This window comes from Carcharodon carcharias, chromosome 20 (genome assembly GCF_017639515.1).
Source record: "Carcharodon carcharias isolate sCarCar2 chromosome 20, sCarCar2.pri, whole genome shotgun sequence".
NCBI lineage: Eukaryota > Metazoa > Chordata > Chondrichthyes > Lamniformes > Lamnidae > Carcharodon > Carcharodon carcharias.
In genome coordinates, this window is record NC_054486.1 from 26,022,636 (window position 1) to 26,036,059 (window position 13,424).

The 13,424-nt window shown below is 48.6% G+C and overlaps 1 protein-coding gene across 1 annotated transcript in view; it reads left to right on the forward strand.

Moving 5' to 3' along the window:
- Window positions 1-13,424, forward strand: part of mapkbp1 (mitogen-activated protein kinase binding protein 1) — a 103,660-nt gene that overhangs the window by 24,557 nt on the left and 65,679 nt on the right. Inside the window, exons 3-6 of the mRNA XM_041214434.1 lie at window positions 435-605; window positions 2,182-2,319; window positions 4,459-4,641; window positions 11,448-11,608. Coding sequence (XP_041070368.1) covers window positions 444-605; window positions 2,182-2,319; window positions 4,459-4,641; window positions 11,448-11,608 — 644 coding nt within the window. The 5' untranslated portion in view covers window positions 435-443. The remainder of the gene's footprint in view (window positions 1-434; window positions 606-2,181; window positions 2,320-4,458; window positions 4,642-11,447; window positions 11,609-13,424) is intronic.

Genomic DNA, 13,424 nt, shown 5'->3' on the forward strand with positions numbered 1-13,424 from the left:
TCCACAATAGGGTCTAATTGCCCCATTAATTGCCCTAATTGGCTTGCCCCACTGCAGTCAGGCAGGCACCGGCATGGTGCTGGTATCTTACCTCCGGGAACAGGGCACAGAGATGGAAACACGTTGTGGAGCTGGCCCTGATGCGGCCCGATCACACGTTCCTCGATCCCACCCTCAAAGCCACCTCCATGGGGGTTGGAAAAATCCAGTCCAAAGCTTCAGGTCAACAGTCTTTAATTCGACCTGGGAAGAAGTTGGAGATTCAGCAGGTTTTAAGCAAGTACAGAGTTGGTGCTTTAGGACTGATTTTCCAATCCACGATGAACTACTGCTGACCATGATCATGCAGCCATTTTGTAACATGCCCTTAAGCTGAGCTGTCCTCCCCAATTGCAACTAACTGTTTATTTTTCCCCCTGTGTGCTGTGTTGCAGAGTGGGCACATGCCTGCTGTTCGAATCTGGGATGTCAATGAAAGAACACAGGTGGCAGAGCTCCAGGAACACAAGTATGGGGTGGCCTGTGTGGCATTCTCCCCCAACGCCAAGTACATTGTCTCCGTGGGATACCAACATGACATGATTGTCAACGTTTGGGCTTGGAAGGTAGGGGGAACATTGGCATTTACTCTGATAACTAGTGGTACTGCTGCCTCCATTCCTGTCCTGAAATATTACTCTGTGGACACACTGGTTTCAATGGAACACAAAGCAGTGGTGTCAGTGAAATGGGACGCACTAAAAATGTGTTATACAGGGAGCTGTGTGCACTGAACAGTGTGTTACACAGAGAGAACTGTGTGCACTGAACAGTGTGTTACACAGGGAGAGCTGTGTATACTGAACAGTGCGTTACACTGGGAGAGCTGTGTGCATTAGCAGTGTTACATAGGGAGAGCTGTGTGTACTGAACAGTGTGTTACACAGAGAGAGCTGTGTGTACTGAACAGTGTGTTACACAGAGAGAGCTGTGTGTACTGAACAGTGTGTTACACAGAGAGAACTGTGTGCACTGAACAGTGTGTTACACAGAAAGAACTGTGTGCACTGAACAATGTGTTACACAGGAAGAGCTGTGTGCACTGAACAGCGTGTTACACAGGGAGAGCTGTGTGTACTAAACAGCGTGTTACACAGAGTGAGCTGTGTGCATTGAACAACATTTTACAGTGGGAGAACTGTGTGTACTGAACAACGCGTTGCACAGGGAGAGCTTTGTGTACTGAATAGTGTATAACACAGGAAACTGTATCACAGGCTGAACCTTTATTTGCTGACTGTGTCAATAACATTAGTGCTGTCACCATGCATTCCGTTACTCTGGAGCAGTGTTCATCTGGAGCAGTTGTCTTATGAGGGGAGATTGAGCAGTTTGGGCCTATACTCGCTAGAGTTTAGAAGGATGAGAGGAGATCTAATTGAGCTATATAAGATGTTAAAGGCGATAGACAAAGGAGACGTGAAGCGGATGTTTCCCCTTCTGGGGCATTCTAGAACGAGAGGTCATAGTTTTAGGCTAAGGGGTGGTAGATTTAAATCAGAGATGAGGAGGAATTATTTTTCTCAAAGGGTCGTGAATCTGTGGAATTCACTACCTCTGAGTGCAGTGGATGCCGGGACGCTGAATAAATTTAGGGAGGAGATAGACAGATTTTTAATTAGTAATGGGTTGAAAGGTTATGGGGAGAGGGCGGGAAATTGGAGTTGAGGCTGAAATGAGATCAGCCATGATCGTAATGAATGGTGGGGCAGGCTCGAGGGGCTGAATTGCCTACTCCTGCTCCTAGTTCTTATGTTCTTATGTATCAATCAAGGTTCCAAGCACCCTGAAGGGTTTTGCACTTTGGTCATGTGATTTGAAAATTGTACAAAATTTTTCAATTTATTAAAGATATGTTGTTCTTCCATTTAATGAAAAATAATCATTAATTTATTCACTACTGTTTAACCTAGTTTTCATTTTTGTTTTATAATATATCTAGTGGGAGGGGAGAGGGAGAATGGGTTGGGGTTCCACGAAATTTCACAATATATTATACGGTGCCTTAACCAAAAAAAGTATTGAAAATCACTGGTCTGGAGGGTCCTGGGTTTCTGTACAAAAGTTGATGCAACATTTATGGTAGCCGTTGATTATGTTCTGTGACTTATATGAATTGTGTGTTTCTGGATTCTTCCACAGAAAAATATTGTCGTGGCAGCTAATAAGGTATCAAGCAAGGTGACGGCTGTGTCCTTTTCCGAGGATAGCAGTTATTTTGTCACTGCTGGCAACCGGCACGTCAAGTTCTGGTATCTGGATGCATCCAAAGCCTCTAAGGTGAGGATATCTGACCAAGATCAGGAACTTCTAATTTAGAGTAAAATGGAGGAATGAAGGGAGGGGGGTGGGGGGGGGGGGGGGGGGGGGGGTCATGTGACCTCTCCTGAATTCTGCCCAACAAGAAGTCTGGGCGGCTTGATTGTTAAAAGCTAAAGGGGGTGAGGGGGAAGGTTGTTTTACTGGAAAGAAGGTACAAAATATTCACTCCTGTAGAGAATAGTAGGAGCATATGTGCTAACTATGGGTAGATGGTTAGTCTTCATATCTCACAAGGACATGTTAGAAATGTCAGTCTTTATAAATGGTTGTGCTTTAAACTGTCTATTTATTTCCAGTGTAGAATGAAGTTGGGGCTTAGAAGATAGTTAATCAGCATTTCTACCTGGATACAAAGTCCGTGTGATTCACATTGCCATGGAGATGGGCTTTGAGAGGGGAACAGACCATAGAAAGCCATTGTAGTATCCGCTTTCATGATTTTCACAGATAGGTCATGCTGCAAGAATCTCGGAGAGAGAGCAGAGAGATAGAGGCAGCCAGTCTCTTTTGTTCATGCAGAATGTGGTTGGGAGCTCATGATCGAATTGAGGAGACCACGCTTCGGAAGAATAAAATGAGACTGGAAGATCTGTCTACCTTTGGCTAGAAGGAATAAACTCCAGGTTAACCTTCACCATCAGTTCGTGGATTAGAGCTTAACCCCCTGGGCTCATTGGAGGGCTCCTCTCCCCCCACTCAAGGTGTTACCCCACCCAGGTTCCCCTCCCCTCCATGGCCTTTGAAACCCCCTCACTGGAGCTTCCCAGCTTGGCACCCATAGAGATCCCTGACTCACCTCCTGGGCTGCATCCAGCTGGATCCCCTCCTCACGCCCCGAGTGCAGTACCTGTAGGTGCCACCACTCCTGGTGGTGTCACTGTACTGGAGAGCTGCCGGTATCTGATTGGTAGGCAGCTCTCCAAGGTAGGACTGCTGCTCCAGAGGGCAGAAGTCCCACCTCCAGCGTATTAATAACCAGTTGAGGCCCAAACACATATCCTTGTGGGACACCACAGGCAGAATTTAATGCCCCCCACTCTCGCGGCAAGTTTAGTGGGGTGGGTGGGTGGGGGGGCAGGTAATTTAATCAGGCGGGAGGTTGGCAGGTGATTAAGCCCCAATTAATACCCACTTAGGACCTCATCCTGCTGAGCCAAGTGGCAGGCGGATGGGGTGTCATGCAGGGAGGACGACAAGCAAGCCTGTGCAAGAGGGAACGCTCGTTCAAAGGCACTCTGGGCCTGATCAAGGCGCCCGGCATTGAGAAGGGGGGGATGGGGAGTCCTCTGAGAGCCCACCCCCTGTCCTGATTGCTGCCCCCCTCCCCCACCCCAGCCCCATGGATCCCTCCCTCACCCACACCTACCTGTGGCCTGGGATCCAGAGACCAATCCTGGCCCTTGGGTGGCTGTCATACCGGCAGCAGCCACCGCCTCTCCAGTGGTGCTGCTGTTCAATGGAGCTGCTGTCCTCTGACTGGTCAGCAGCTTTCAGCAGGCGGGGCTTCTGCCCAGGGAAGGCCTGACAGTGTCCAGTTATGTGCTTGAGTGGCATTTAATTTGGCAGGCCTTCGCTAAGAGAGGCGATGCAGGGCTGTCACTGGCTCTCCAGCCTGTGGGTGAGGCCCCTGTCACCTTCATTAAATCATCCCCCACTGGTCACTTCCTTCCAATGTGAATACTTACCAATTATCCCTATTCTACCTTCTAGCGCCTAACCAATCTTCCAACCAGGTCAATAATTTGCCTTCAGTTCCAAGAGCTTTAATTTGAGCTTACAGTCTCTCGTGTGGAATTTTATCAATGCCTTCTAGCAGTCCATATAAACTACATCTCTAGTCTCTTTTTTTTTCTGTGCCCTTGTGTGTCTCTCTCTGCCTGCACGTCTATTTGTTCCTCTCCATGGGCCCAATTTTAACTGTGTACAAGTGGATGAGTTTTGATTGTGTTAAAATTGGGCCCCAGGTGGCTGTTTTTCCTCTCATCTCCCACTGTTCCTCCTGCTCGGTCTGCTGGTGTTCTCCTGTTCCTGTCATTGCCGCCTGCTCTTCCCTGTTGGGGGGCCCAGTTGATGGAGGTTTGTTGCCCACTGTTTCAGGTGAATGCCACCGTCCCTCTGCTGGGACGTTCGGGACTACTGGGCGAGCTGCGTAACAACTTCTTCAGTGACGTGGCGTGTGGGCGTAGCAAGAAAGCCGACAGTACGTTCTGCATCACCACCTCCGGCCTTCTGTGCGAGTTCAGTGAGAAGAGGCTTCTGGTTAAGTGGGTCGAGCTGAGGGTGAGTGCCATTGAAAATTCGTCGTTTTAAGGCGAAGGCCTGGCAACAGTGAGACCCATTGATATGTGCAGTTTGTCGCCCGACTGCTCTCAAATACTGTCATAGTGATTCCACTACACTTGATTAAGCTGCTTTCCTTCCTTTCACTGTTTGATTTCTGTGAGCATCTAATTTAACAATAATCTCCCTGGGTCAACCCTGGCTCAGGGGTAACAGTCTTACCTCTGAGTCAGAGGTTGTGGGCTCTTAAACACGGAATGACATTCCAGTGCAGTACCAAAGGAGCGCTAGACTGTTCTTGCACCGTCTGTGAGATGAGATGTTAAACCATGGCTCCATCTGCCCTCTCAGGTGCACAAAACAGACCCCGTGGTGCTAATCTGAAGACGAGCAGGCTTGTTTTTGTTAGTGTCTTGATCATTATTTAACCCACCAGCAAGATCACTGTCCATCTGGTCATTATCTCATTACTGTTTTTGGGAGCTTGCTGTGCACGAATTGGCTGCTGCATTTCCTACATTGCAACAGTGGCTGCACTTCAGTTGCAGTGTATAAGTTGTAAAACGCTTTAGGACATCCTATGGTCATGAAAGATACTTTAGAAATACAAGCTAATTCTTTCCTTCTTTGTACTATAAAGGGTTAATGTTAATTATGTAAATAGACAGTCTACATCGTCAGTGATGTAACATCTCGTGACAACAGAGTGTGCTGAGGGATAGTTCTATGTAGAGCCTCATGCCAAGCCTTGTACTGTACATAGTTAGTATAATGGTCAATAAAAGGTAAAGTTCACCGATAGCCTTGCCTCCAGCAGTCTCTGTAAATCCTAAACATGGACAACCTCATCTAAGATCCAAAACGATGATAACAGAATCCTCTGGTGTCACTCCGACACAGCTCTTCAGTGCGTCATCCTGCAAAGTGTGGTTGAGCTAGATGCTGGGAAATTTTGCGGACATTCTCCCGATTTATTGTCATACTCTAGGACGGGGGAACCCTCCCTTTTTTTAATCTGTGTAAATCAAATTTCCACTGAAGTAATGGGAGACAGTCAGGAGAACTTCCCAGGAAATTCCGGGTGAGGCAGCGCTGTTCCCCGAACACCTGTGACTCTTATCCTGGGGTTTCTGAACAGGATCAGATGCCCACCTGGCGGCTTTAGTGGGTGGAGGCACTGCCCAGGGTAACCAGGAGTTTATCATCCAGTTACAGAAAGGAATGGAGAGTACTATAGCTGGCCCAGCATTGCTCCTGGGGAGAGATCAACTGATCAACCAAGGATTCATCCTCCTGATCACCAGTCAGCCGCCATTCACGGAGGTGTGGCTACCAGACAAAGTGACGAGTAGGGCGGAGGGGGTGATGCCTTCTGTGGTCAGATAGCCAACTGGCGTTTGTGCCCCAGGCTTAAACACACAGTTGGGTGAGGTACGTAGGATGGTCTGTGCCCATAACCCGGCGACTTGGAGAGAGGAGCTGAGAAAACTGGATTGGAGAAGGGACAACAGCCTGGGCTGGTGATGATAATCAATGTGTCAGGGCCAGTGACAGTGGGTCGATGGCCTGAGCAGCTCCTAAGGACCAAAGATAGGAAGTCCTCTCACTCAGATGTGTGATGGGATACAGTCCCCCGCCCAGCACATCACTCTTCATTATGGACAGAATTCTACATTGTGCTGGGGTGTCCCCCCACCCCCACCCCCCTCCCGGTATAAATTCTTCGCCCCTGCCCCAGCAGGTTGCTCTGCAGCAACTTAATGCTCGACAGGTTATTAATTGGCTCAGGTCAAGACTTCTGCTTCCATCCAGGGAGGAAGCCCCACCTTTGAAAGCTGCTGGCCAATGAAATTGGCCAATCCCATGTGGAGATCTTGACTGGAGCCAGATGGGGACGTCAGTGGGGGTAGGGTTTTTGGTGGGCCAGGCTAATGGGTTAACAGGTCCTGGTGAGGGGTTGTGCACTGGGGTGCTGGAGTGAATAGGCCAGGGTGGGAGGAGAATCCTGGGTTGTGGGGGAGGGGGGGGACGGTGTTGTGTGAGGAGGGAAAAGGGAACAGGGTAGTTTGGGGGTGGGTTTGCCTGATAAGCCCAGGGGGTAAAGGCAGTCAGTACTTGTCTGCCAGCTGCTCGAGCAGTGAAAGCTCCTAAGCTTCACTCTTAAGTGGCCTCTTAAGGGCCTCAATTGGCCTGCGGGCTGGTCACCTAATGCCTCTCTCTTCGCTTGTAAAATTGTGATGGGGGCAGGGTGAGAGGGTTGACTCCGGGAACGGCACCTATGGCATTAGGCCCAATTTTAGGCCTCCCCCGCCTGCCTTCTAACCTGCCCCCCGGGGGAGCATAAAATTCTGCCCTATGTAAGGCTCTGCAACCCAGCCATCACCTGATGTCCACTTCAGCAGTGGGCCGTGATCCAGACAGGGAATTATTTCCCCTTCCAAACCTGGGAGGGCAGTTGCAGCCCCACTGAGGGGAGGGGCCCCTCTGCCTTTACAGTGTCCTTTTCCACATTGCCCCCTGGGGAGCCATGTTTGGATCTGCAGGCTGATTAACAACTCAACAGACTGAATGGCCTTTATCGTCTCTGCAAGGCTGATGAAGTCATTTTGAAGAGTTATTACTGTCGGAAATAATGTCCCCAATCTGCACACAGCAAGATCCCACAAACAGCAGTGAAATAAATGACTAGAAAATCTGTGATGTCAGGGGAACGATAACCATTGGCCAGGGCAATGCGCAGGATATGTTAAGTAAAAGGAAAGGTTTGTTCCCGTCAGGTTCTGTGTGGATTGTATGCTTTGTGTAGTTTAGTGCTGCAAACTGAGAATGTACTGACAGAGGAGCCAGAACTTAACAGTGGAAAGATCTGTGTTGGTGAAGCTGCCATCCATTGTTCTGCCTACGAGAGGTGTATGTGAGAATATGTAGCTCCTGTGTGATGTGTCTGCCAGTGTGTGCCTTCCTGTTGATCTGCACTGGAAATGTAGCCAAGTAGAAGGATAGAGATGTGATGTGTGTGCATGAAGTGTTCTGTCAGCTCAGTGTGCTGCTCTGTATTGTATCTCTAACACTTAATTCCCTCTCCTCTTCCCGACTGCTCTCCCCCTGTTGACTTTGAAAAGAACGCAGACAGTACAACAGTAAGTGTACATGCCAATGTCAGCATCCTCCATTACCCGTTCAACCCTGACATCCTCCATTGTGTGTCTGCATCTCTGTGACGAATTATCGTGCTCAGTTACACGCGCATGAGGGTTCAAGGAGTCTGTCATCTTGCTCCTCTTTGAATTTGCTTTCTTGGTGTTTTGTGTGCCTGCAGCTGAGGGTGAGGAATGTTTCTGCACCATCTCTGTGCACCCATCACTCCACTGCTCGCTGACCTACATTGGTTCCTGATTCAGTAACGCTTTGATTTTAAAACCCGCTTGCTTGTTTTCAAGCCCCTCTCATGGCCTCACCTCTCCCTACCTCTGAAATCTGCTCCAGCCCCACAACCCCCTGAGATCTCTGCAATTCTCCAACTCTGATCTCTCAACCATCCCCCAGTTCCTTCTCTGGATCCACCATTGATGGCTGTACCTTCAGCTGCCTGGGCCCAAAGCTCTGGAATTCACTTCCTAAACCTCTCTTCTCTCCCCTCCTTTATGACATTCCTTAAAAGCTTTTCATCACCCATGGCAAAACATTTGGGGAGAAATGGGGAGGATTTTAGTTACTCAGCGAGTTGTTATGATCTCGAATGCACTGCCTGAAAGTGAGTAGTAACTTGTATAAAGGAATTGGATGTATCCTCCCTTTCCTTCCTTCCCCTTTCGGCTTTTCCCATGTTACATGGAGTTACCACAATGCTAGTTTCTCACTCCTTCACGTCAACCATCTTTTTTTTCTAGGTGTTTGTTCGGCAGCCCTCCTCACTCATCCGGTCTTGGGACTGGCGCTGAGACATGCTGGCTTGGCTGCACCACCGGCTGGGGAATTGGATTTATGCTGGAGAGAAAAAAATGCAGGGCGTAGGGGAGTGTGACTAATTGGAAACCTTTTTCAAAGGGCCAGCACAGGCGCAAGGGCCGAATGGCCCCCTCCTGCACTGTGCGGTTCTGTGATTCAACCAACCTGGTGGCCTCTTTTAAACTAACTTCCCAATTTCCTGCAGGTTTGTGCCAAGATACACAAGCCTGCTAGGGATTGGCCGAACCAGGAGAGAGACAGAGGAGCTGTTCATCTTATCAGCCAGGTCCTAGTAGTGAAAGGGTGGCGTAATGGCAGCCAATCCCGCAAGCATTTTGTCTTCCGCCTGCTTCCCAAAGGCACTGACTGAATCAGGGATCTGGTTCTGCGGCCACAGCTAGCCATCTGACACCCCTCCTCAGATGACTATACCATGCGGGTGAGCCCACATGGATGGCCAATGGAAATTCGACCATGGGAGGGGGCTTTACATGCAGCGCCACACCTGCGCTTTCCGGCAAGATTCTCTTCACGGTGACAGGAAAGGGATTTCTTGCCCCCAGCTTCCCACCCAGTATTTCAGATGCTTATCCAATTCCCTTTTCAAAGACGCAGTGGAATCTGCCCCCTCCTTACACTCAGGCAGTTCTTTCCAGATCCTAATTCCCAAGCGCTGCGTAAAGACGTTTTTTCTGCAAGCATCTTTGATTACTTTGTCAATCACTTTAAATCTGTGTTTCCTCCCTCACCCCCATCAGCCCTCTGCCCCTTGCCCCCCTCACCCATCGCCTACACCACTGAACTGCCGGAAAAATCCTTACCCACTCTTGAGTGACAGCCCACAAATCATAGAATTCCTACAGCACAGAAAGAGGCCATTCAACCCATTGTGCCTGTGTTGTCTCTTTGAAAGAGCTATCTAATTAGTCCCACTCGGCTGCTCTTTCCCCATAGCCCTGCAAATGTTTCCCCCCTTTCATGTATTTAATTCACATAGTTAGCCTATCCGGCGGGCTTGGCGGAGGTGAGTGGGAATGGTCGGGAAGCTGACCATGATTTCACGCCGGCGAGCCAATGAAAGCTCACCCAGCATGAAATATATGTTGCAGCGCTCAGCGCTGCCTGTGTGTGTGGGGAGAGGAAGGCGAGAGGGCAAGTTCGTATATGCACACAGATACGCGCAGGAACAGCTCCCTGAGGCACGGAGCTGCCTCAGGGAGATGAAGATTTTGAAAATTAAAAATAAAAAGTTGAAGAAAAATAAAAAAGCAAGATTTTTAAAAATGTTAACAATGTGACTCCTCATGTGAGCAGGGACAAGTTAGAGATTAGTTTGAAAAATTTTCTTTTTTTTTAATGACGGACTGAAACCTCATCCCGCCCGTGGATGAGGTTTCACAAAAAATCCAAAGGCCGCTTGGCCTTTTCGTCTGCCTGCCAACCGTAAGGTTGGATGGGCAACGAAAAGTTGAATTCAGTTAGATCTTTAATGGCCTCAATAGGCCTGTTCGTTGTCGGTGGGCATGCTGCTGACTCCCGCGTGTGCCTGCTGACCGAAATATCGCGCATGTGCGCATTGATGCTGGGACGCTCACCCGATGTCATTGCTCATCATTTTACGCTCGTTTGGGTCAGGCACACGCCCACCCGAAGAGTGTAAAATTCTGCCCATAGAGACAGGAAAATGTGGGAAAGGCATAAGTACAGCATTTAAGCACCTTCATCTTACGTTTCCTTCGCCAGATGAACGCTTTCAGAAATTTTCAACCAACATGAGCCTAAGTGTCCATGTCTCCACCCAGCTCATGTTATTTAAAATGTACTATTCATTTTTTTTTTAGCAGGGATAAGATTTACTGTACAAAAACAAGAATTGCTTCACCTTATGCACAGTTATCTGGACAGGAGGGGAGGGGGAGAGGGGAAAAGTACTTTGCTGTGTGTGAACACACAAAAGAAAAGTCGTTGCCAAGCAGGAAAATAGATTTTGATGAGTGATTGTTCTAAGGAGTGATTTCTTCCACCCTGCACTAATGGAGGCTCAATTATCAACTGCAGCCACGCTGTCCTGACAGATTTAGTGTTGAAATTTATTAGGACAAACAAGGAAGTCATTATGTTTTTGACAGACCTGCCTTCTGACCATATCCTCAATCCCTTTTTTCTACCAGGACAAAGCTCATTGCTTCTTAAGCCATTGATGCAGCCATCGCAAGTAACACATTTCTCAATTCTATTGCCCCCCCCACCACCCCCACCCCCCGGGGACTTAACTCCTAATTTCCTGATTTTTATCTGTGTCTCTCCCCTCCAATCTAAAACCCCACCATTCTGAACAATTTTCTCAAATTTCTTGTCAGTTGTGATGCCATTAATTCGAATCACCTCAGTCACCTTTTCCCAAGAAGGCAAACCCTTTGTCTATCCTTTTTCCTAAATTCCTGATATCCACAATTGTCTTGCCAAATTCTCTGCAGCCCCTCAAGGTCACTAATATCCTTTCGACTTCAGATACTCGCTGACCCCATCCCCGTAAAAACAAGTCACGGACACAAATATTTTAAATTCTCTCAATTACAATCAAAATGGAGTTTTAATTTGTAATTCTGTGACTTCAATGTGTGTGTGTGTGTGTGTGTGTGTGTGTGTGTGTGTGCATGTCTGCGTCTGCGTGTGTGTGTGTGTGTGTTTTGCAGCTTGTTGCTGGCTGGAACCAAATCTTTGGCAGTAACAAATGATTCGTTTTTAATACAGTAGCAATTTGTTTGGATTTTATTTTGTGGAAAACAACTATAGGGGTTTTTTTTATTTTAAGAGTGTAATCACTTTATAATGTTGATCCTTTTCACTCCCCACAGACCACAATGGCCAACTGCTTGTCGGTCAATGAGGATTTTATCTTCTGCGGTTGTGCCGATGGGACAGTGCGGCTTTTTAATCCTGCTAACCTCCATTTCATCGCCACAATGCCCAAGCCACACTACCTGAGCATGGACATCGCAGCTGCCACAGAGCCAAGGTGAGACTTCATGCTGCATTGAGGTATAGAAAGCTAGGAGAATTAGCCCACTGCTGGAATATTCTGGAAAGATCTTCTGTCTACAGCGACCACTGAATTCTGAGTTGAGGAATGGTTCACAGAGGCTAAGTTCACTGGGTGTGAGTGTCTGTTAAAGTGGGTCATAGCAGTGAAGTTGTCCCCTTCCAGTGAGGCTTATGAGGAAGGGCATTCAAAGAGTTAGAGACATGCCACAGGTCTGCACAAACCCTGGCCAGTGCAGAGACATGGGGAGAGAGAGACAGACAGACACACACACGCACACGCATATACGCACCCAAACATCCGCAAACAGAGGAACAGAAACACACGTGCAAACTCAGATACAGATGCACATGCAACACACAGAATACATGTGCACACACAACAACACGGAGCAGTCACGCACACACAAACACGCACGCAAACACGGACGCACACAAATACAGATGTGTCAGTACTTCGCCGAAGCAGATGGGCTGGCTGCACAATGCAAAGGCATTGACTAAAGCAGCAGCCATTCAATCCTTTGTATATAAGGGGGAGTTAGCAAAGAGGAGTTTGTGCATTGCCATTGACCTGCCATTGTGGAAGCTGAGCTGTCAGATGGTGAAAGTGAGGGGTTGCAGGGATCAATCTAGGTCACTGTGAGGTGGCAGAGAAGCAGTGCGGCTGAGGTTGATGAAATGAGGCTACCTCTGGACATTGGACCCGCCATATCTAGCTCCCGTCTCCTGGACATTCCACTGTCCCTAACTGGATCATGGAGGCGATCATAGAGGCGACCCACTAATTGGCCGTCTTCCGCAAAATTCAGCTGAATGTTACATGCTAAGTTGGATCAGAACCTGGAAATGGTCCCCACGTCAGCCCTCTTGGAAAAATTCAGCCCCAATAGAAGGAGATACACACGCGATCATGCCAAAGCTAAAGAGAGCTACCGAAACAGAAAGAGAATGAGACATGGGGAAGAATTTTCCCAGCGGGTTTGGGGCGAGCAGAGTGGGAAAGTCCCAGAAATTGATGTCATGTCAGACTTCTGACCCAATCCTGCCCTCTTCCGGCTTTCCCCGGGGCAGAATTGAAGGGGAGCCAGGAACCCCCTTGGATCTGATGGATAAGTAATTAAGAAACTGCTGAGGTTTTTAAGACATCAATTATGAATTGTTTCAGTCCTGAGTCCTAGATTGCCCAGCTTAGAACCTGCTGCCCGACCTGTCAACAACTTGCCTGGGCCACTGAGGTGAGCGCTCAACAGAAAGAACTTCAGCAAAACTGACAGGCTAGGAAGGCTTTGATTAGTTACACAGAAAGCTCCAGCCATGGCCAGGTGACAGGCTGCTGCTCATAGAACTACTTCTCTCAGAGTGCTATCGCTGCTTGACAGTTGATTATCAACTTCTTCGAAGGCACTTCAACTGTCTGCCACTTGCCTCACTTTCAGCTGCACTGCCATGTTGTCAGCCTTCACCACGACATGGGAGCAGCTTCCGCGACTCTGCCTTCCACCTCTGCGGGGGGCCAAAAAGCAGAGGCAACAACCCTGCAAACTGCTCCAGCAGCAGCAGGAGCAACACGAGCTGCCTTCTCCTCAGTTGCATACCCCCTCACGGGGCAGAGGGATGGACACTGAGATCCGGCTGGAAGGAAATGAGACTCCCCAACCTAGGGTCTACAGAGGATCAGCTCTCTCGACATGTCTAAGCACCCAGTGCGTCAGGAGGGTCAGGCTGTCATGGGAGTTCACTGCTGACATCCTCCTGGAGCAAGACCTCCTTCCCATTGGAGCAGGTAGAGA